The sequence below is a fragment of the Zootoca vivipara genome, chromosome 4, assembly GCF_965207765.1.
Source record: "Zootoca vivipara chromosome 4, rZooViv2.hap1.1, whole genome shotgun sequence".
Classification (NCBI taxonomy): domain Eukaryota; kingdom Metazoa; phylum Chordata; class Lepidosauria; order Squamata; family Lacertidae; genus Zootoca; species Zootoca vivipara.
Genome location: NC_142587.1, coordinates 67,978,861 through 67,993,986, shown reverse-complemented (window position 1 = coordinate 67,993,986; position 15,126 = coordinate 67,978,861). Strand labels below are relative to the sequence as shown.

General features: G+C 41.7%; 2 protein-coding genes across 43 annotated transcripts in view; one reads left to right on the top strand and one right to left on the bottom strand.

The window, feature by feature from the left end:
• The window catches only part of CD47 (CD47 molecule), a 636,578-nt gene that overhangs the window by 445,821 nt on the left and 175,631 nt on the right, over positions 1–15,126 (bottom strand). The gene's annotated exons all lie outside the window — the stretch shown is intronic.
• Positions 1–15,126, top strand: part of BBX (BBX high mobility group box domain containing) — a 126,693-nt gene that overhangs the window by 62,478 nt on the left and 49,089 nt on the right. For 10 of the 42 annotated variants that reach the window (XM_060273698.2, XM_060273693.2, XM_088668113.1 and 7 more), the window contains one exon: positions 7,501–7,775. The exons of 31 other annotated variants lie outside the window; for them this stretch is intronic. In XM_060273698.2, coding sequence (XP_060129681.1) covers positions 7,743–7,775 — 33 coding nt within the window. In that variant the 5' untranslated portion in view covers positions 7,501–7,742. The remainder of the gene's footprint in view (positions 1–7,500; positions 7,776–15,126) is intronic. One more of the 42 variants, XM_088668102.1, reaches the window with a different exon arrangement.

The window sequence follows — 15,126 nt, the reverse complement described above, 5'->3', positions numbered from 1 at the left end:
AGTCAACTTGAATTGAGTATGCTTTTATGAGTAGGGAGAGTCTGTGTTTCAAGACCCATTTACTCAAATTTCATCAGCATCACTAATGAAAAAGACACTCTAGCCATTTTTGTTCATTGTTCCTTGAGAGTTTACAGGTGCGTAGGGCCTTGTGCAACCACCATTATAATCATGTATCTCCAAGCAGTTCCACCACAGTAGAGAAGGATGCAATTCCAACAGAGCTATAGCTAAATGGAGGACTGGGTTGTAAATTTCCTAATTGCATACGCCAACCTTGCAAATAAATATACCAAAGTTACTAGCTTACAATAATGTTTATTAGGAGATTTTATTAGCCCACAAAAAAATCTCAGTCTACAAATGTGTCCTTCGCTGGTAGCATTCAGGTGATTCTTATAAGTTACAAGGTAAATGCCTACTTAAAATGCCTACTTATGCCACTTTAAAAGTAGTCAGATTCTAAACAGTCTTTCATAATCACTTCATGTATTGCATTTTTAGCATAATATCTTAGATCCTAAGTTCCTGTGTGTGTGTGTGTGTGTGTGTGTGTGTGTGTGTGTGTATCTATCTATAATTTATAATACGGTTTAAAACCAGTGCACGCTATTTAATACAAAAAAATACTAATATGGATAAAAAAAGTAAAGCAAAATGGTAGGTAAGCAAAACTGAAGACTTAATAATTTAAAAGAGAGATAGAAGGTTATGTAGATCCAGTAGGTAAGAATGGGGTTTTATAGGCTATGATGCCGATTTTTTTGACCAGTGCTGTTTTTCCATTTTTTAGAAATAAACTGGAGAATTCCAAACTAGAACTTCTGGGCATTCTTCTAAGCAATGGGGCAATAATCTTTATATAAAAGGACATGGTCTGTGGTCTCTGTAAGTTCCTTTGAGTGGAACTCCACTCATGGAATGTTCTGAGTGGCAGAAAGAGGGAAGAAGCAACAAGGGATCCACTAATATTGTCTTTACTAATCAGCCTTTGTTTCATGTTTGCCACCCAGTTCCTTCTGTTGTGTAGAAAGCTTGGAGAGACAGGACTTTATTTCATTTGTGATGCAGTTATAAGCAAGCAGAATGTGAAACCTCAGCTTACCAGTGCCATACTTTTTCATGAATGAATTGTAGGAAACTGCTGGGCAGTGAAGTGGGCCGTAAACCAGTTGAATCCCTTAATGCCCAATGCCATGAACGAATGCTCTAGATCAGGGGTGTCAAACTCAAATTCATCGGGGGCCGCATCAGCAGTTTGGTCACCCTCAAAGGGCGGGTTGTATCTGTAGGACTATGTGTCCACTCTTTATTATCATAAATTATTGTCACTGCATTCAATTATTACTGTTTTTTGTAATAATGTAAGTAATAACTAGCTCTGAAAGCAAAAACATAGTCAGAATAATGGCAAGTAGATATTCAAATGTACAATTATTGTACAATTTATTGAAAAATGATTTTTGGTAACTGCACTGGGTGGTGGAGGCTCGCTAGGGTTTCATGCAGGAGCTTTGCAGAGCTACTGGTACCTGGAGATGCTGGGGTCCTTCTGCATGCAGGACAGATGTTCTGCCAGTGAGCCACCACCCTTCACCAAAGGGACTGGCTGAGGTTGACTCACTGGAGCTGCTCTCCTGGTTCCAGGGTTTAAGGGCCAGAAGTATAAAGCAGCATCCTATGTTTCTGAGGAGAGGGAGAGGGAGGGGAGGGGAGGGAGGGAGGGAGGGAGGAAGAAAAGAGGGAGTGGGAGGGAGAGAGGAAGGAAGGAAAGAGGGGAGAGAAAGAAGAGTAGGAAATAAGGAAGGGAATAAAGAAGAAAAGAAAAAGAAAGAGGGAGAGAAGACGGAAAGGGAGAAAGAAGGAAGGAAGTAGAGGGAAAGAAAGAATAAGAATGAGGGAGAGGAAGAAAGATGGGAAGGACGGAAGGAAGGAAGGAAGGAAGGAAGGAAGGAAGGAAGGAAGAAAGAAAGAAAGAAAGAAAGAAAGAAAGAAAGAAAAGAGGGAGCAGGAGGGAGAGAGGAAGGAAAGAGGTGAGAGAAAGAAGAGTAGGAAAGAAGGAATAAAGAAGGAAAGAAAAAGGAAGAGGGAGAGAAGACAGAGATAAAGAAGGAAGGAAGGAGAGGGAAAGAAAGAATAAGAACGAGAGAGAGGAAGAAAGAAAGGGAAGGGGGGGGTCGCCGCCTTAATTCAGCGCCAGAAAAGAGCGCGAAGGGACCCAGGGGCAAAAAGCATTTCCCGTGCAGCGTGAGGCAGCGGGTGTCCGTTTTAGGAGAAGTGCGTAAAGCCTCAGAGTTGCACGTTCGTGAGGCTGAGCCGCTGCTGAGCTCACGTTCATGAGGCTGAGCCGCGGCAGGAGGAGGAGGAGGTGAGGCAAGAGGAGGCGGAGGCGGTGGCTTGCTCTGTAGCACTTTGAATCCTCCTCCTCCTCCTGCCGCGATGCTTTGTCTGTGCTTCAGCAGCAGCAGCAGCAGCCGTTTCCAGGCGCCGAGCCGTGGCAGGAGGAGGAGGATTCAAAGTGCTACAGAGCACTGCTGCGTCGCAGAGGCTCAGGATTCTCCGTGCGGCGCTGCCGGGCGCTGACCCGGCAAGCTGCCTCCTCCTTCTCCTGCTGTGGCTCAGGGCGCTCCACGCAGCACTGCTCTGGCTGCCTTTCTACACCCCCCCCGGCCCCAGCTGTTTGTCGGCGCTTTGTCGGTGCGGCGCTTCAGCAGCAAGGTCCCGCTGCTGGGTCCCACTGGCTGGGGCTCTCGGCGGGCCACATGACGAGGTCTGGCGGGCCGGATTTGGCCCCCGGGCCTTGTGTTTGACACCCGTGCTCTAGATCCCCCTCAATTGGGCAGAGAGCCTGGAGAGAGAGAGAAAGAGAGAGAGAGAGAATATGAATTTCTATAGACCACAACAACTCTCCCTCCCCAACCCTCAAGTCTGCCCTGATGATTGTTTGAAACTCCCGTTGTTCTAGGCACATTTTGCGACAGGGAATTTCATTAGTGCAAGCATTTGTGAGCTCAGATTAAAACTGCAGAGTGGAAGAAAAGGAGGATCTTTTTCTGCCTCCCCACTTCCAGCTACTCTCTGAAGACTGGAGAAGAGACCCTGAGAATATTAGAGGGGGGGGCAGGGGAAGGACTAGACCATGTGAAAAATAAACATAATATTTTAGCTGCAGTTCATTCCTTTTCAGTTTTGTATTCTTGTTATAAAAAAGCATGCCTAGACATTCCATTGTTGCGCCCTTAACCTAGCTTGAATGTGTCATTTAGTTCCTAGCTTTCATATCTCAGTTTCTAACACTGGCCCTGATGCTGCACTGAGTACCCAGGTGGACAGAACTGGGTGAGATCAACTCTACTCTGCTCACCCACCCAGGTCTCAGTGACAGACCAGACCAGCCTCCTCATCCACAATCAGATCATGGATGAGGGAGGTCTTATTCAAAGCCTGGCATTCAGCAACAGCAGCTGCTGGCTGATAGGACCAGCACAATTCCCCAGATGGGATGTGGGGCTGGTATATGGCACACTCACTAAGTGTCTGTGCCATGTGCCCCATATCTGGCCTGCCCCACCTCCCACACCATACTTCCCCCTACCCTGAACTATTGCAATTGGGGCCCTCCCTGCTCTACCCAGGTCCTTTGCTCCCAGCCTCTGCTCCACACTAGCAAAAGCTTCTTCTCCCACATAATAGAATAAAACCTCATGCAAAAGGGGTGTGTGTGTGCTTTTGGGGCGGTCTTGTGGGTGGATATCAAATGCTACTTGTTATCAGTGATTTTGTGCTAGGCCTTTATTTTCATCACTTGTTATTATGTTGTCTTTTGTGGTTAACTGAGAAATTCACTCTGAGAATTTAATAGCATATTATTCTAAGTTGTTTATTAATATTAAGTCTGCTGTTTTTGGAGAAGTCTCTGCTGTATATTAATTTTCTGGCTGGTGAAAGTCTTCAAAAGACTGATCTTGTTTTAGTTCCCTTCATTTGGTTTACATTCTGTAAAGGTAAATGGGTTTTTATTTTGTAAATACAGCCAATTCAACCAACCAGAAAATCTCAAAGGTTAATTAAAATCAAAGCAGCATCATAAAAATCATACAGTGAGAACTGTAATAGCAATGGCAATCTGATCTTCATTGCCAAACCACAGTCCTGAAGACTGACAACACACCTTTTTCACCAGTTTTTTTTTTAAATTTTAAATCCCACTTCTTCATGTGAAAGAAAGGAAGGTTACTTCTCAAAGAACACCTTACATTTCCAATGTTCAGATAAGAAGTATCAGCAGACTTTGGGGGATTCCAAGATTTGGGGGAATTCTATATGAGGACACAAGCCAATAAGGACTCACAAGCCCAGTACAGAACGCAGACAGGCTGTTTTAGGGGAAGGGGGTTAGAAAGGGAAACTGGGTAAGTTGGGAAATTGAATGGAGTATACTAAAGAAAGGCTAACCGAACAGGAACACTGGACAGTGCAACACTTCATTGCAGATTCAGCCTCATTGGATGCTTCTGATCCAGTGTTAACTAAAGATTGGTATTGTATGGCATATTAATCCTGACATACTTTGAAAGCTAGATTATGACAATAATGGCCACTAGGTGGCACCTAATAGTCATGCAATGAGATGGGTGGGTTTCTCCCCCCCCCCCCTATTCTTGTTACCAGTGTGTTAACAAAGGAGTTTTGTGTGACAGGACACTATTTTTAAAATTCAACATCACATGCTTTTCAATGCTTTTTTTTTATTCCTGCAGCCAATTTACAGCTTTCTAAAATGGCTACAAAAAGAAAAGAAGTTTCACGTAGGGTTTTTTGCAATCATTTGTACAGTAAAATAAATAAAGAGTGTTAATATGTCATGTTCAGGTTTTCTGCACCTGCATCACCTTATACAAGTATCAACAAAATTACAAATACACTGGGTGAACCGGAGTTAGCATCTGCTCCATCCATCTCTTTTGTTGTTGTTTAGTCGTTTAGAAGTCATGTCTGACTGCATGACCCCATGGACCATAGCACGCCAGGCACTCCTGTCTTCCACTGCCTCCCGCAGTTTGGTCAAACTCATGTTCGTAGCTTCGAGAACACTGTCCAACCATCTCGTTCTCTGTCGTCCCCTTCTCCTAGTGCCCTCAATCTTTCCCAACATCAGGGTCTTTTCCAAGGATTCTTCTCTTCTCATGAGGTGGAAGAGTGTTTCTTTGGGGATAAAGTCAAGTCATTGGAGAGTTCCAACGCCTGCTGTGGCTGTAGAGACTGATACAAGATAGACCTGTTTTAGTGCGGGTGGGGCAGGTGAAGATGTCCCGTTTTGCTGCTACAGGTGCACCACGGAGTATCTTCTCCCTCTGCGCTCCTCTCAGCGGTTATTCCTCCTTTGATAACTGCTGTGGATACACAACCTGACTGCCTGTCTCCAGGCACTGCCATCATCTGCACGGGATTCCCACATGGCGGGGTAATGTTGTCAGCCTTCATGCCACATTTGCAGACATCTGTGTAACACAGAGTTGGTTTGCCAACATCCATTCTGTATACATATCCTGATTATGATAATACCCTATCTTTCACGTTTGCTATCATAATGGCTGAGGTGGTATATGCGACGCATATCTGATGTGCTTCGTGCACTTACAGTATGAGACTCCCAACTGTCCCAGCCACCATGGTGAACAGCCACGGGCAATAAATTACAATCCAAGACCATCTGGTGCTGGCTGTTGCTTTTCTGTTGTCTTCTGTTGTCTTTTCTTGGCAGCTTAATTTTCCATTGTGTTGTCCCATGATTGGTACAGGAGTCACAAATCACAACACATGCAATCTAATTTCTTACAGGCCTAACAATGCAACCCTATACATACCTATTCAGAAGTAAGGGGGGGGTCAAGGTCTTTTGAAATCATTGGGGCTTACTTCTGAGTAGACATAACTACCGGTAAGATTTCATTGTAAGGATTTAGTCCAATTTAGAGTGGATCCATGGAAATTAATAAACATGACTAATTTACAACCATTAATTTCAATAGGTCTACTCTAAGATGCAATACTGAGTTCAGTGGGGTTTAATCCCAGGGAAGATTGTAGCCTAAGGCATGCTTTCTGTGTTCTATTTCCTTTTCCATCTTTACAGTATTCACGTAAAAACCTGCTAATGTACTGGATAGGCACTGCCTCTATTTGAAAATGCCACCAAACAATGAAGCAATTTCTTTCTCTTAAACAAGATAAAATGTATTACAAGTAAAAGCATGTAACAAATTGATTCTAAACAAACCTAGTACAGTGGTACCTCTACTTACGAATTTAATGCGTTCCGAACGCACATTCGTAAGTTGAAAAAAATTGTAAGTTGAATCCCATAGGAATGCATTGGGAGAAAAAATTCGTAAGTCGAAGCAACCCTATCTAAAAATTCGTAAGTAGAAAAAATCCTATCTAAACTGCATCCAAGATGGAGGACGGAGCTCCGTTCGTAAGTAGAAACATTCGTAAGTAGTGTTATTCGTAAGTAGAGGTACCGTACCACTGTATTCTTAAGTTTAGTAATCATTAGATTCTGCTTAGGCAGAAAAGGGGGAGTTATTACAAAGTTTCTTTGTATTTACCTTGTGGATTTCATTCCTTTCTGCCTTTGATCAGGTCTGGCAGTTTTCCCTTGTCTCCATCAGCTGGCTTTCCAAAGAAACAAACATCTTGACAACAGAAGTGTGTACATCATAGATCTAGGAACGAATACCTGCCACAAACATTCCATGGCCAACCTAATGTAGCTAAGAGTTCTCTTGAACTTTAAGATGTGATTAGGTTTTTGAATATAATATTATTGATGGTTGCTGCATGTGCACCTAGCAGCTGTCTGGAATGGAATTGATGTGGAAGCCCCATTATTCTGTTCCAAAGTTATTTGGTGAGATGAAAATTAAGTGCACATTTCCAAGTTGTTAATTAACTATTTCCCCACTACTTGGTCAGAAGCAGCACTTCAGTAAGCAAGTTGACTTCAAGAACAATGACTGGATGCCCCTTGAAATGCTGGGCCCTTTAGCAAAGATCTGCTGCAGTACCTAATAAACAAATCACCCTCCTTGACTTTCAGCTGTTAACAGCAATGAGAGCAGCAACACTATACATTGAAATGAGAAATAAGACTCAGGAAAAAAAAATCAGGGGAGACTTTTACTCAGCGGTTAGTTACTTCTGACAGCACAATTTATCATAAATCTCAGCTAGCAAACTGTATTCCATTTGCTCACAGCATGTTCCCCATTAGACCACTAATTCTATGAAAGTTAGAAATGCTCATTACTAGCTCTCTGCTGTGAAATGGTACAGAATTGATTCACTGTCTGGCCAGTAATTAGTACCAAGTAAATGAGCTTTTCTCTCTTTGCATTTCATAGGCTGAGATTTTGTAAATGAGTTTTCCAGGAGTTAAGAACCCAATTACATTCTGTAACTGTCTTCTGAAGTTTAAATATGTTTCTTTTCACTAAGACAAACCATAGAAGAGTTTGGATTTGATATCCCGCTTTATCACTACCCGAAGGAGTCTCAAAGCGGCTAACATTCTCCGTTCCCTTCCTCCCCCACAACAAACACTCTGTGAGGTGAGTGGGGCTGAGAGACTTCAAAGGTCACCCAGCAGCTACATGTGGAGGAGCGGAGACATGAACCCGGTGTACCAGATTACGAGTCTACTCCTCTTAACCACTACACCACTCTGGCTCCCATAGAGAATGCTCTGCATTGGCTCGGTAATGCAAAAAGAGGTACAAGTCTTGGGACTTTGCATTTCAGCATTGTCACATTTTCCCCATAGTCCTTATCCCCTAGTCAGAAAGAAGTTTGTTATATGTAACTGCATTTGTTCACATTTATCCCTTGTTAGTCCACTTGCCTTATTCCTCTCTGTGGTGGCACTTTAAACAGAGCTACCAGCAGTTCAAAGCGCTCCTCAGGAAAACGCATGGCTCTTACAGCATTAGTGGGCATTGGTAGCAAAAGCACTGCAATCTGCAACATGCTGCAGCAAGCATCCTTCCATTTTAAATATCTTTCAATGCTCTGCCAGACCATTGCTCTGGAATAGCATTGCAGGAAATTTTAAAATGGCTGCTGGGCCAAAAAATGAAAATGGGAGATTCGAGGAAGGCAGGACCAGTCCTGAGAGGGAGATCCTTGGCAGCTGCCCTAAAGCTGTAGAAAGCAAGTCACCTGGACGATAATATTCTAGGGAAGCATGCGAATGTTCGTCTGAAAAATGTGACTAACGACCAGTCTCCTTTGCATTGAGAGCTGCCACTTGTAATTTGGTGGTGCAACTCTCTAAACAGGGTAAGTGTGTGGTTCATATTGTTAGGTCTCCCAGACTCTCCAAGTGTCCCTATTTTCCAGGGACGTCCCTGTTTTAGAGAAGCCATCCTGGTTTCCAATTTGATCTTGGAATTCCTGCTTTTCCTTAGGATGTCCCTATTTTCATTGGAGAAATGTTGTAGGGTAGGGAGTTATCCCACACCTGAGCCATCTGAAGGCAGCCCTGTATAGGAAAGTTTTTCAGTGTTGAATGTTTTGTTATGTTTTATACACTGTCTGTTGGAAGCTGCCCAGAGTGGCTGGGGAAACCCAGTAAGAATGTCAGGTATAAATAGTAAAATTATCATCATGGAATTGGACATCCCTATTTTCATTGGTAAATGTTGGAGAGTATGGGCTTCACCTCTTGCTGTTAATGATAAAACAATGGTAAAACTCTAAACTTTCTTGCGCCTGTGAAAATAGAGAATGATGAAACCCACACTTGATGGTTTTTCGTACAGTTATTGTGCTATGTATGATCTGTATATTTTAACATAATATGTGAACTATCACCCTGTAAGTATCTCTTTCAATTAATCTGGAAAATTGGCCCTGACACAAATCCTCTGGTGGCGATATGCAGTGTTTATATAATATCTGCCCCCTTTTTTTGATATCAGAAAATGTAACAGGAGAATGAAACAACAAAAAATGAAAACTAATTTGACAGAATTTTAATTGTGCACTTCTGAAATAAGTAATGCAATAGTCTTGAAAATTTAATAAACAGTGTGCAGTTTATTTTGAAGAATGCTATCCATACTTTTGTTTGCTGGTACAGATTTCTTTCCACCTTGTATATATTACTTATTGTGTATGCCCTTGACAGTTTCTTGATCTTTAATAAGATTCTTGGAGAATGTGTTGCTTCTAATTTCCTCTTAGTGAACATATCAGAATGGTTTCTATATCTGATCAGGTCTTTTTCAGGCTGCATATTTTGGAATAGGTGCAGGAATTCTGCCATGGCTAAAGCTGTGGATGTTTTATCTTCATTTGAGTTTATTAGAGTAATTTATACTTTCTTTCCCATATGCATGGCTTTAATATTTTTAATAAATATTATCACACATTCTTAGTAAAATGCCCCTGACTAGCGTATGTGCTCACAGACCAGTTCTTTGTACAGAGCAGCATAGTAGTGCTGCTACATAGGATTCAGGAGACATCTGAAGGCAGCCTTGTTTAGGGAAGTTTTTAATGTTTGATGTTTTATTGTGGGGAAACCCAGCCAGATGGGCGGGGTAATGTTGTTGTTGTTGTTGCTGCTGCTGCTGCTGCTGCTGCTGTTAATATTAATTCCATTTTGGTGCATTTTCCAGAGGGACTGGGGCAAGATTTGGGGCAATGAGCAATGTTTGGAGCAATGTTACATGATGCCTAACAGCATGGTTTTGGTGGATTTGGGCTTTCTTGGATGAGTTGGGGCAATAACTCATATAACTCACATAACACTAGTTTAAGTCCCTCACCCTGACTCAGCTGGCAATAAGACAACAGGAACTTACAACAGTGTAGGTCCCCCAAAAAGAGTGTTCTTGGAGAGTGGCCAGGGCAGGAGACACAAGGATCTACACTTACTTTGTTCAGCTCAGTCATGTGACTTTGGGTCCATACTCCCCTTCCAGAGGCTCCTGATCAGAGCTTGGAATAGGGGTAAATTATGCTGGTCTAGATTACACTGGCTTCCTATAGACAGTATTTCTCTTGACAAGAGCAGGGGGGGGAACCTTATATCCCCCCTCCAGAGCACCTGTATAATTGAATGAAACCAGAATCCAACCAGAATCTTGAGGTCTTGGAAGGGGGTGAACGAAGTCTGCGGAGAAACAAGTAATTGAGGTGGGTTTAGCATCTGCACATTTTGCTCCTGAAATCTCCTGGAGAGTTTCACAAACACGCACAGGTGGGGCAATTATTTGCAGCAGGGAAATTCACAAATGCTAGCTGGGCCTACTAATGTTAGTACTGCAGGCATTTTACTTTCATTTGAGCTGCCTTATTAAAACACACTGGGTAGTTGAACTACAGGGGCAACACAAACCACAGGTTTAACTAATAAACAAAATAAACTCCACGAAATGCAATCTGCATATTTCACCACCATAATAAAATATTAGATTATGTTAATTGGGAAATTAAGTAATTAAATTCCGAGCAAGTCATTTGCAACACACAGAGTGGTGTTGGGAAGGCTGTGACCATTGAGTTGTAGGCAAAAAGCAGGAACAGTCATTTGCAATGCACAGTACAACTTCCATTGTTGTTGTTGTTTAGTCGTTTAGTCGTGTCCGACTCTTCGTGACCCCATGGACCATAGCACGCCAGGCACTCCTGTCTTGCACTGCCTCCCGCAGTTTGGTCAAACTCATGTTCGTAGCTTTGAGAACACTGTCCAACCATCTTGTCCTCTGTCGTCCCCTTCTCCTAGTGCCCTCAATCTTTCCCAACATCAGGGTCTTTTCCAGGGAGTCTTCTCTTCTCATGAGGTGGCCAAAGTATTGGAGCCTCAGCTTCACGATCTGTCCTTCCAGGGAGCACTCAGGGCTGATTTTCTTAAGAATGGATAGGTTTGATCTTCTTGCAGTCCATGGGACTCTCAAGAGTCTCCTCCAGCACCATAATTCAAAAGTATCAATTCTTCGGCGATCAGCCTTCTTTATGGTCCAGCTCTCACTTCCATACATCACTACTGGGGAAACCATAGCTTTAACTATACGGACCTTTGTCGGCAAGGTGATGTCTCTTCCACAACTTCCATTATCTCTGGCTATTGGTCATGCTGACTGGGGCTGATGGAAGTTAAAGGCCAACAATGTTTTTTGGGGGGCAGCAGTTTCCCCTGACATAAAGACTCACAACAACCATGGCTTGAACCCAAACTTAGTCATCCTTAGAGCAGAGATGGAACTTGATGGAACTTAATTAGTTACTCATTTTTTAATTACTGATTTTAAATATCATTTATTTCAATGGGTCTGCTGTAAGTAAAACTTAAGTCTGGATCTAGCAACATGCCATTGTAAATATCTCCCTTCTGGGTTTAGAAAACCCTATTAAGTTTTTGTTGCCGATTGGTTTTAAGCAGTACGTCATTTTGGAAAATTCACAAGTACAATAATAGAGTGCTTAGAATCATGTTGTGGGATTACTTATATTCTGTGAAGATTTTCTTAATCCTATTAAATGTTGGGAACAGAATACAGTAGTGCCAGTTTTAGTTGGTTGCAAAATAGTAACAATTCAACACTGCCTTTTCGTGTGAGATTGTTTTGTATGCTACTTTGCAAGCATTTTTTTGCTTGGAGGTTTTTTAGTATTATTTCAGAATGATTGGATACTTATAACAACTGCTGAATTAAGTGAAGAGAAGCACAATGACAAGTCTATGGCATAGAATATTTTTTTTAAATATTGTATATTAATTTTAATTTTTTAACATCACGCATAACAATAAAACTCACAACACAGCAGTTTCTATTATTTTAATATTATTTATTACATGTGTATGCCACCCTTCATCCAAAGATCACAGGGTGCTTCACAACATCAAAATACAAAATGAGAACACAAATTACATAATAAAAACAAACCAATAACCCCCTCCCAAATAAACCATGTTGCTTTAACGTATCAAATCAAATTCTTACAGGTCACTCCAAAAAAATCTTTCCACATATTACTATGAGATATCGTGAAGTTATAAACACATTCATCTTGATGCATATAATCAAAAATGGTTGCCACACATTATAAAAAAGATGGGGATTATAATTCCCTTTGGTTGCACAAACCTGGCACATCAGCTTTTCAGCCAGGGTTGTTATCCATGCTCTGACGTACCATGGTTCAATGTTCAATCCCAAGACAGTACACCACCACATAGTTATTTACATACACACCGTCGTGAAGAGGAGGCAGCAACACATTAAAAGTTCTTTATGAGCAACTGGTGGAATAGGCATGTCCTGAGTATTCTGAGTCAAGTAAGTTAAAGAGATGGTTGTAGGTCTGTTTGGTATATTACACCCAATTCTTTATTTAGCAAAAGCCAAAATGAATGAACAGATTTACAAAACCACCACATGTGCATGTAAGGTCCAGTGGCAATGAATATTGAGTCGATAGTTCATTAATCATTGGATTGCTTCACGTTGCACTCAGATCTGAAGCTCTCTTCCAGAAGCTTTTTTTCAGTTCCATGCTAAACTGTGTTCTAGACATGTGCTAAGTAAATTTCACACCACCTGACTGTTGATTCAACAAACACAGTTCATCCACATCTTTGTCCTGAGTCAACGGTATATGCTGAAAGAGAATCCAGGAATCTGGTTGTCAACTTGTGCCATTCAAGTGTTTTTTTACTAGTGTTCCATGCATAAAGTGCTGTATGAAGCATAATTTCAAGAAAAAGAGGCACACATCCAAACACCTTTTCTTGGAAGTAAGGATACACTCATAAGTCACAGTTTCTAATGGTGGTAACATGACAGTCTGTCACTGAGCAATTGCCTCTGCTCTGTAGGGAACATGGAAACTTTCCACACAGTTAGGGTGATTTCCATAATGGATAGCTCTCAGGTGTCACAGATGCCACTTCTTTATCCACCAGTTTTCACATGGCAGCTGGAATTTAAGGATAGACAGTTCCTATACAGGGTCAGACAACCTTTGACTCTTAATGATGTTGGATTGCCATCTGTCAAGGTAGCATGGCCAATGATCAAAGCTGATGGCATTTGTACTCCAGCAACATATGGAAGGTCACAAGTTGCCCATCATTTTCAGCATCATTTCTTTATTTCTTTTTTACTGTGCCACGAACTGAACAAACACTGGTGTTAAGTCTGCTTTCATAGGGGACCAGGGCTTCAAAAAAGTAGGGGCATGGCAAGTTCCCCTCTCTTCTACCACACATTTCTCAGCTTCATCCCCACGAAACTCCGCATGTAGGTAGTTATCAGCCATGAAATTTTAAATGGAACCTAAATGTACAGATTGCGTTTATCAGGGATGGCCCTCCAGATGTAGTTGGGCTGCACTGGCCATGTTGATTGGCGTTGATGGGAGTTGGGTGTCCAGCAGCTTTGGCGGGGGCATATTGCTTCCCTATTCCTTCAGTATAATTTTCAGATGCTAGAAGTAAACACGGCATGGCATGCTGCTGTTCTTGTGCTCTGTTTGTCAACTTCTCGGGGGCATGTAACTGCCCAATGGTAGAAAGAGATGCAAGATTTGTCCAAGACCTCAAACTGAGCACAAGTCTGAGCTCAGAAACAACCCCACAATTGTTGCTGCAACATAACATCCAGATTACAAAAAGACACAATGCTAACAAGTGACTTGCCCACAAACTGAGGGGTAAGGTCTGAAACCCAAACATCAAATCCCGCTTCAATTAATTTACTCCAAAATATTGAAATTCCACCAGGAGTCCCTAAATCAGTTCCTTTTGCATTATTGCACCAGTTCAACTGGCTAATACCTTTCTTCCCGAACACCTTGCAACTTGAATGTTTTGGTTCCCGAACGCCTGGAAGTGAGTGTTGCGGTTTGCGAACGTTTTTTGAAAGCCGAACGTCTGATGCGGCTTTCTCGACTTCTGATTGAGTGCAGGAAGCTCCTGCAGCCAATCAGAAGCCACGTCTTGGTTTTTTAATGGTTTCAGAAGTTGAATGGACTTCAGGAATGGATTCTGTTTGAGAACCAAGGTACCACTTTAGTGTGCTTTGTGTCCCAATTTAAGGTGCTGTTTTCAACCTATGAAGTATGCCTGGGACATACATAGCAGCCCACACGCGTTGAACATGTAAAGAGGGCTTTATTAGTAGGAGGGGAAGAGGGAGACACACACACCTCGGCCCAGCTCCCCTGCATCTGTGCATTGAACCTGGGTGTCTTATTAAAGGAGCTATAACAATGTGCCTCTACTATGACAAAATGAGTTTTCATATTTGGGTGAAAAGTACTACGGTATGTTGCCTAACTTTTCACGATTTACATTACTGCTAAATTTCTCATCCTTTTAATATTAACATGCACTGATTTGAAAAATGCAAAATAAAAATGAGGGCTATAGTTTAAGCATACACATTAAAAAGAAAAGAGTATGAGTTACATATAATTAGCATTTATGTGGCAATATCATGTTAACATGTCAAAAGGTTTTAATTAAAATTACATAGGCAATTAAATATATTATTCTAAAATGGTGGCATAAGGTAAAGGCAGCTCCTTAGCAACAGAAATATGAGAGTCTTTTTCATGTTTTTTTTTAAATCTGGGAGTAAAAATGAACACTATCATACTCATGTATGAAAACAGCTTTCCATATTCACATTTTGCAACCTGCCTTCTCTAATCTGGGACTTTTTATACTCATTTGAGAGCTGACTATTTAAAAATAAATTTATTGGTTTGGTTTTTTTGAAAATAACATCTCCCTTAACAAAAAACTTGGAAGTATACAGCATAAAAATACACAGTCAGTAGGCTGAAGCATAGAATATGATTTAACCTAGAGCAACCAAAAAAGTTAACTGCAAAGGTTCAAGATAGTTTTTTCTTACTTATGCAATCACTACAATAGTACCAGTCATCTGAAACAAGTCTTTCTGTCTCTAAAAAGGCAAAGGACCCCTGACAGTTAAGTCCAGTTGTGGACGACTTAGGGTTGTGGCGCTCATCTTGCTTTACAGACCAAGGGAGCCGGCGTTTGTCCGCAGACAGTTTTTCCTAGTTATGTGGCCAACATGACTAAGCCGA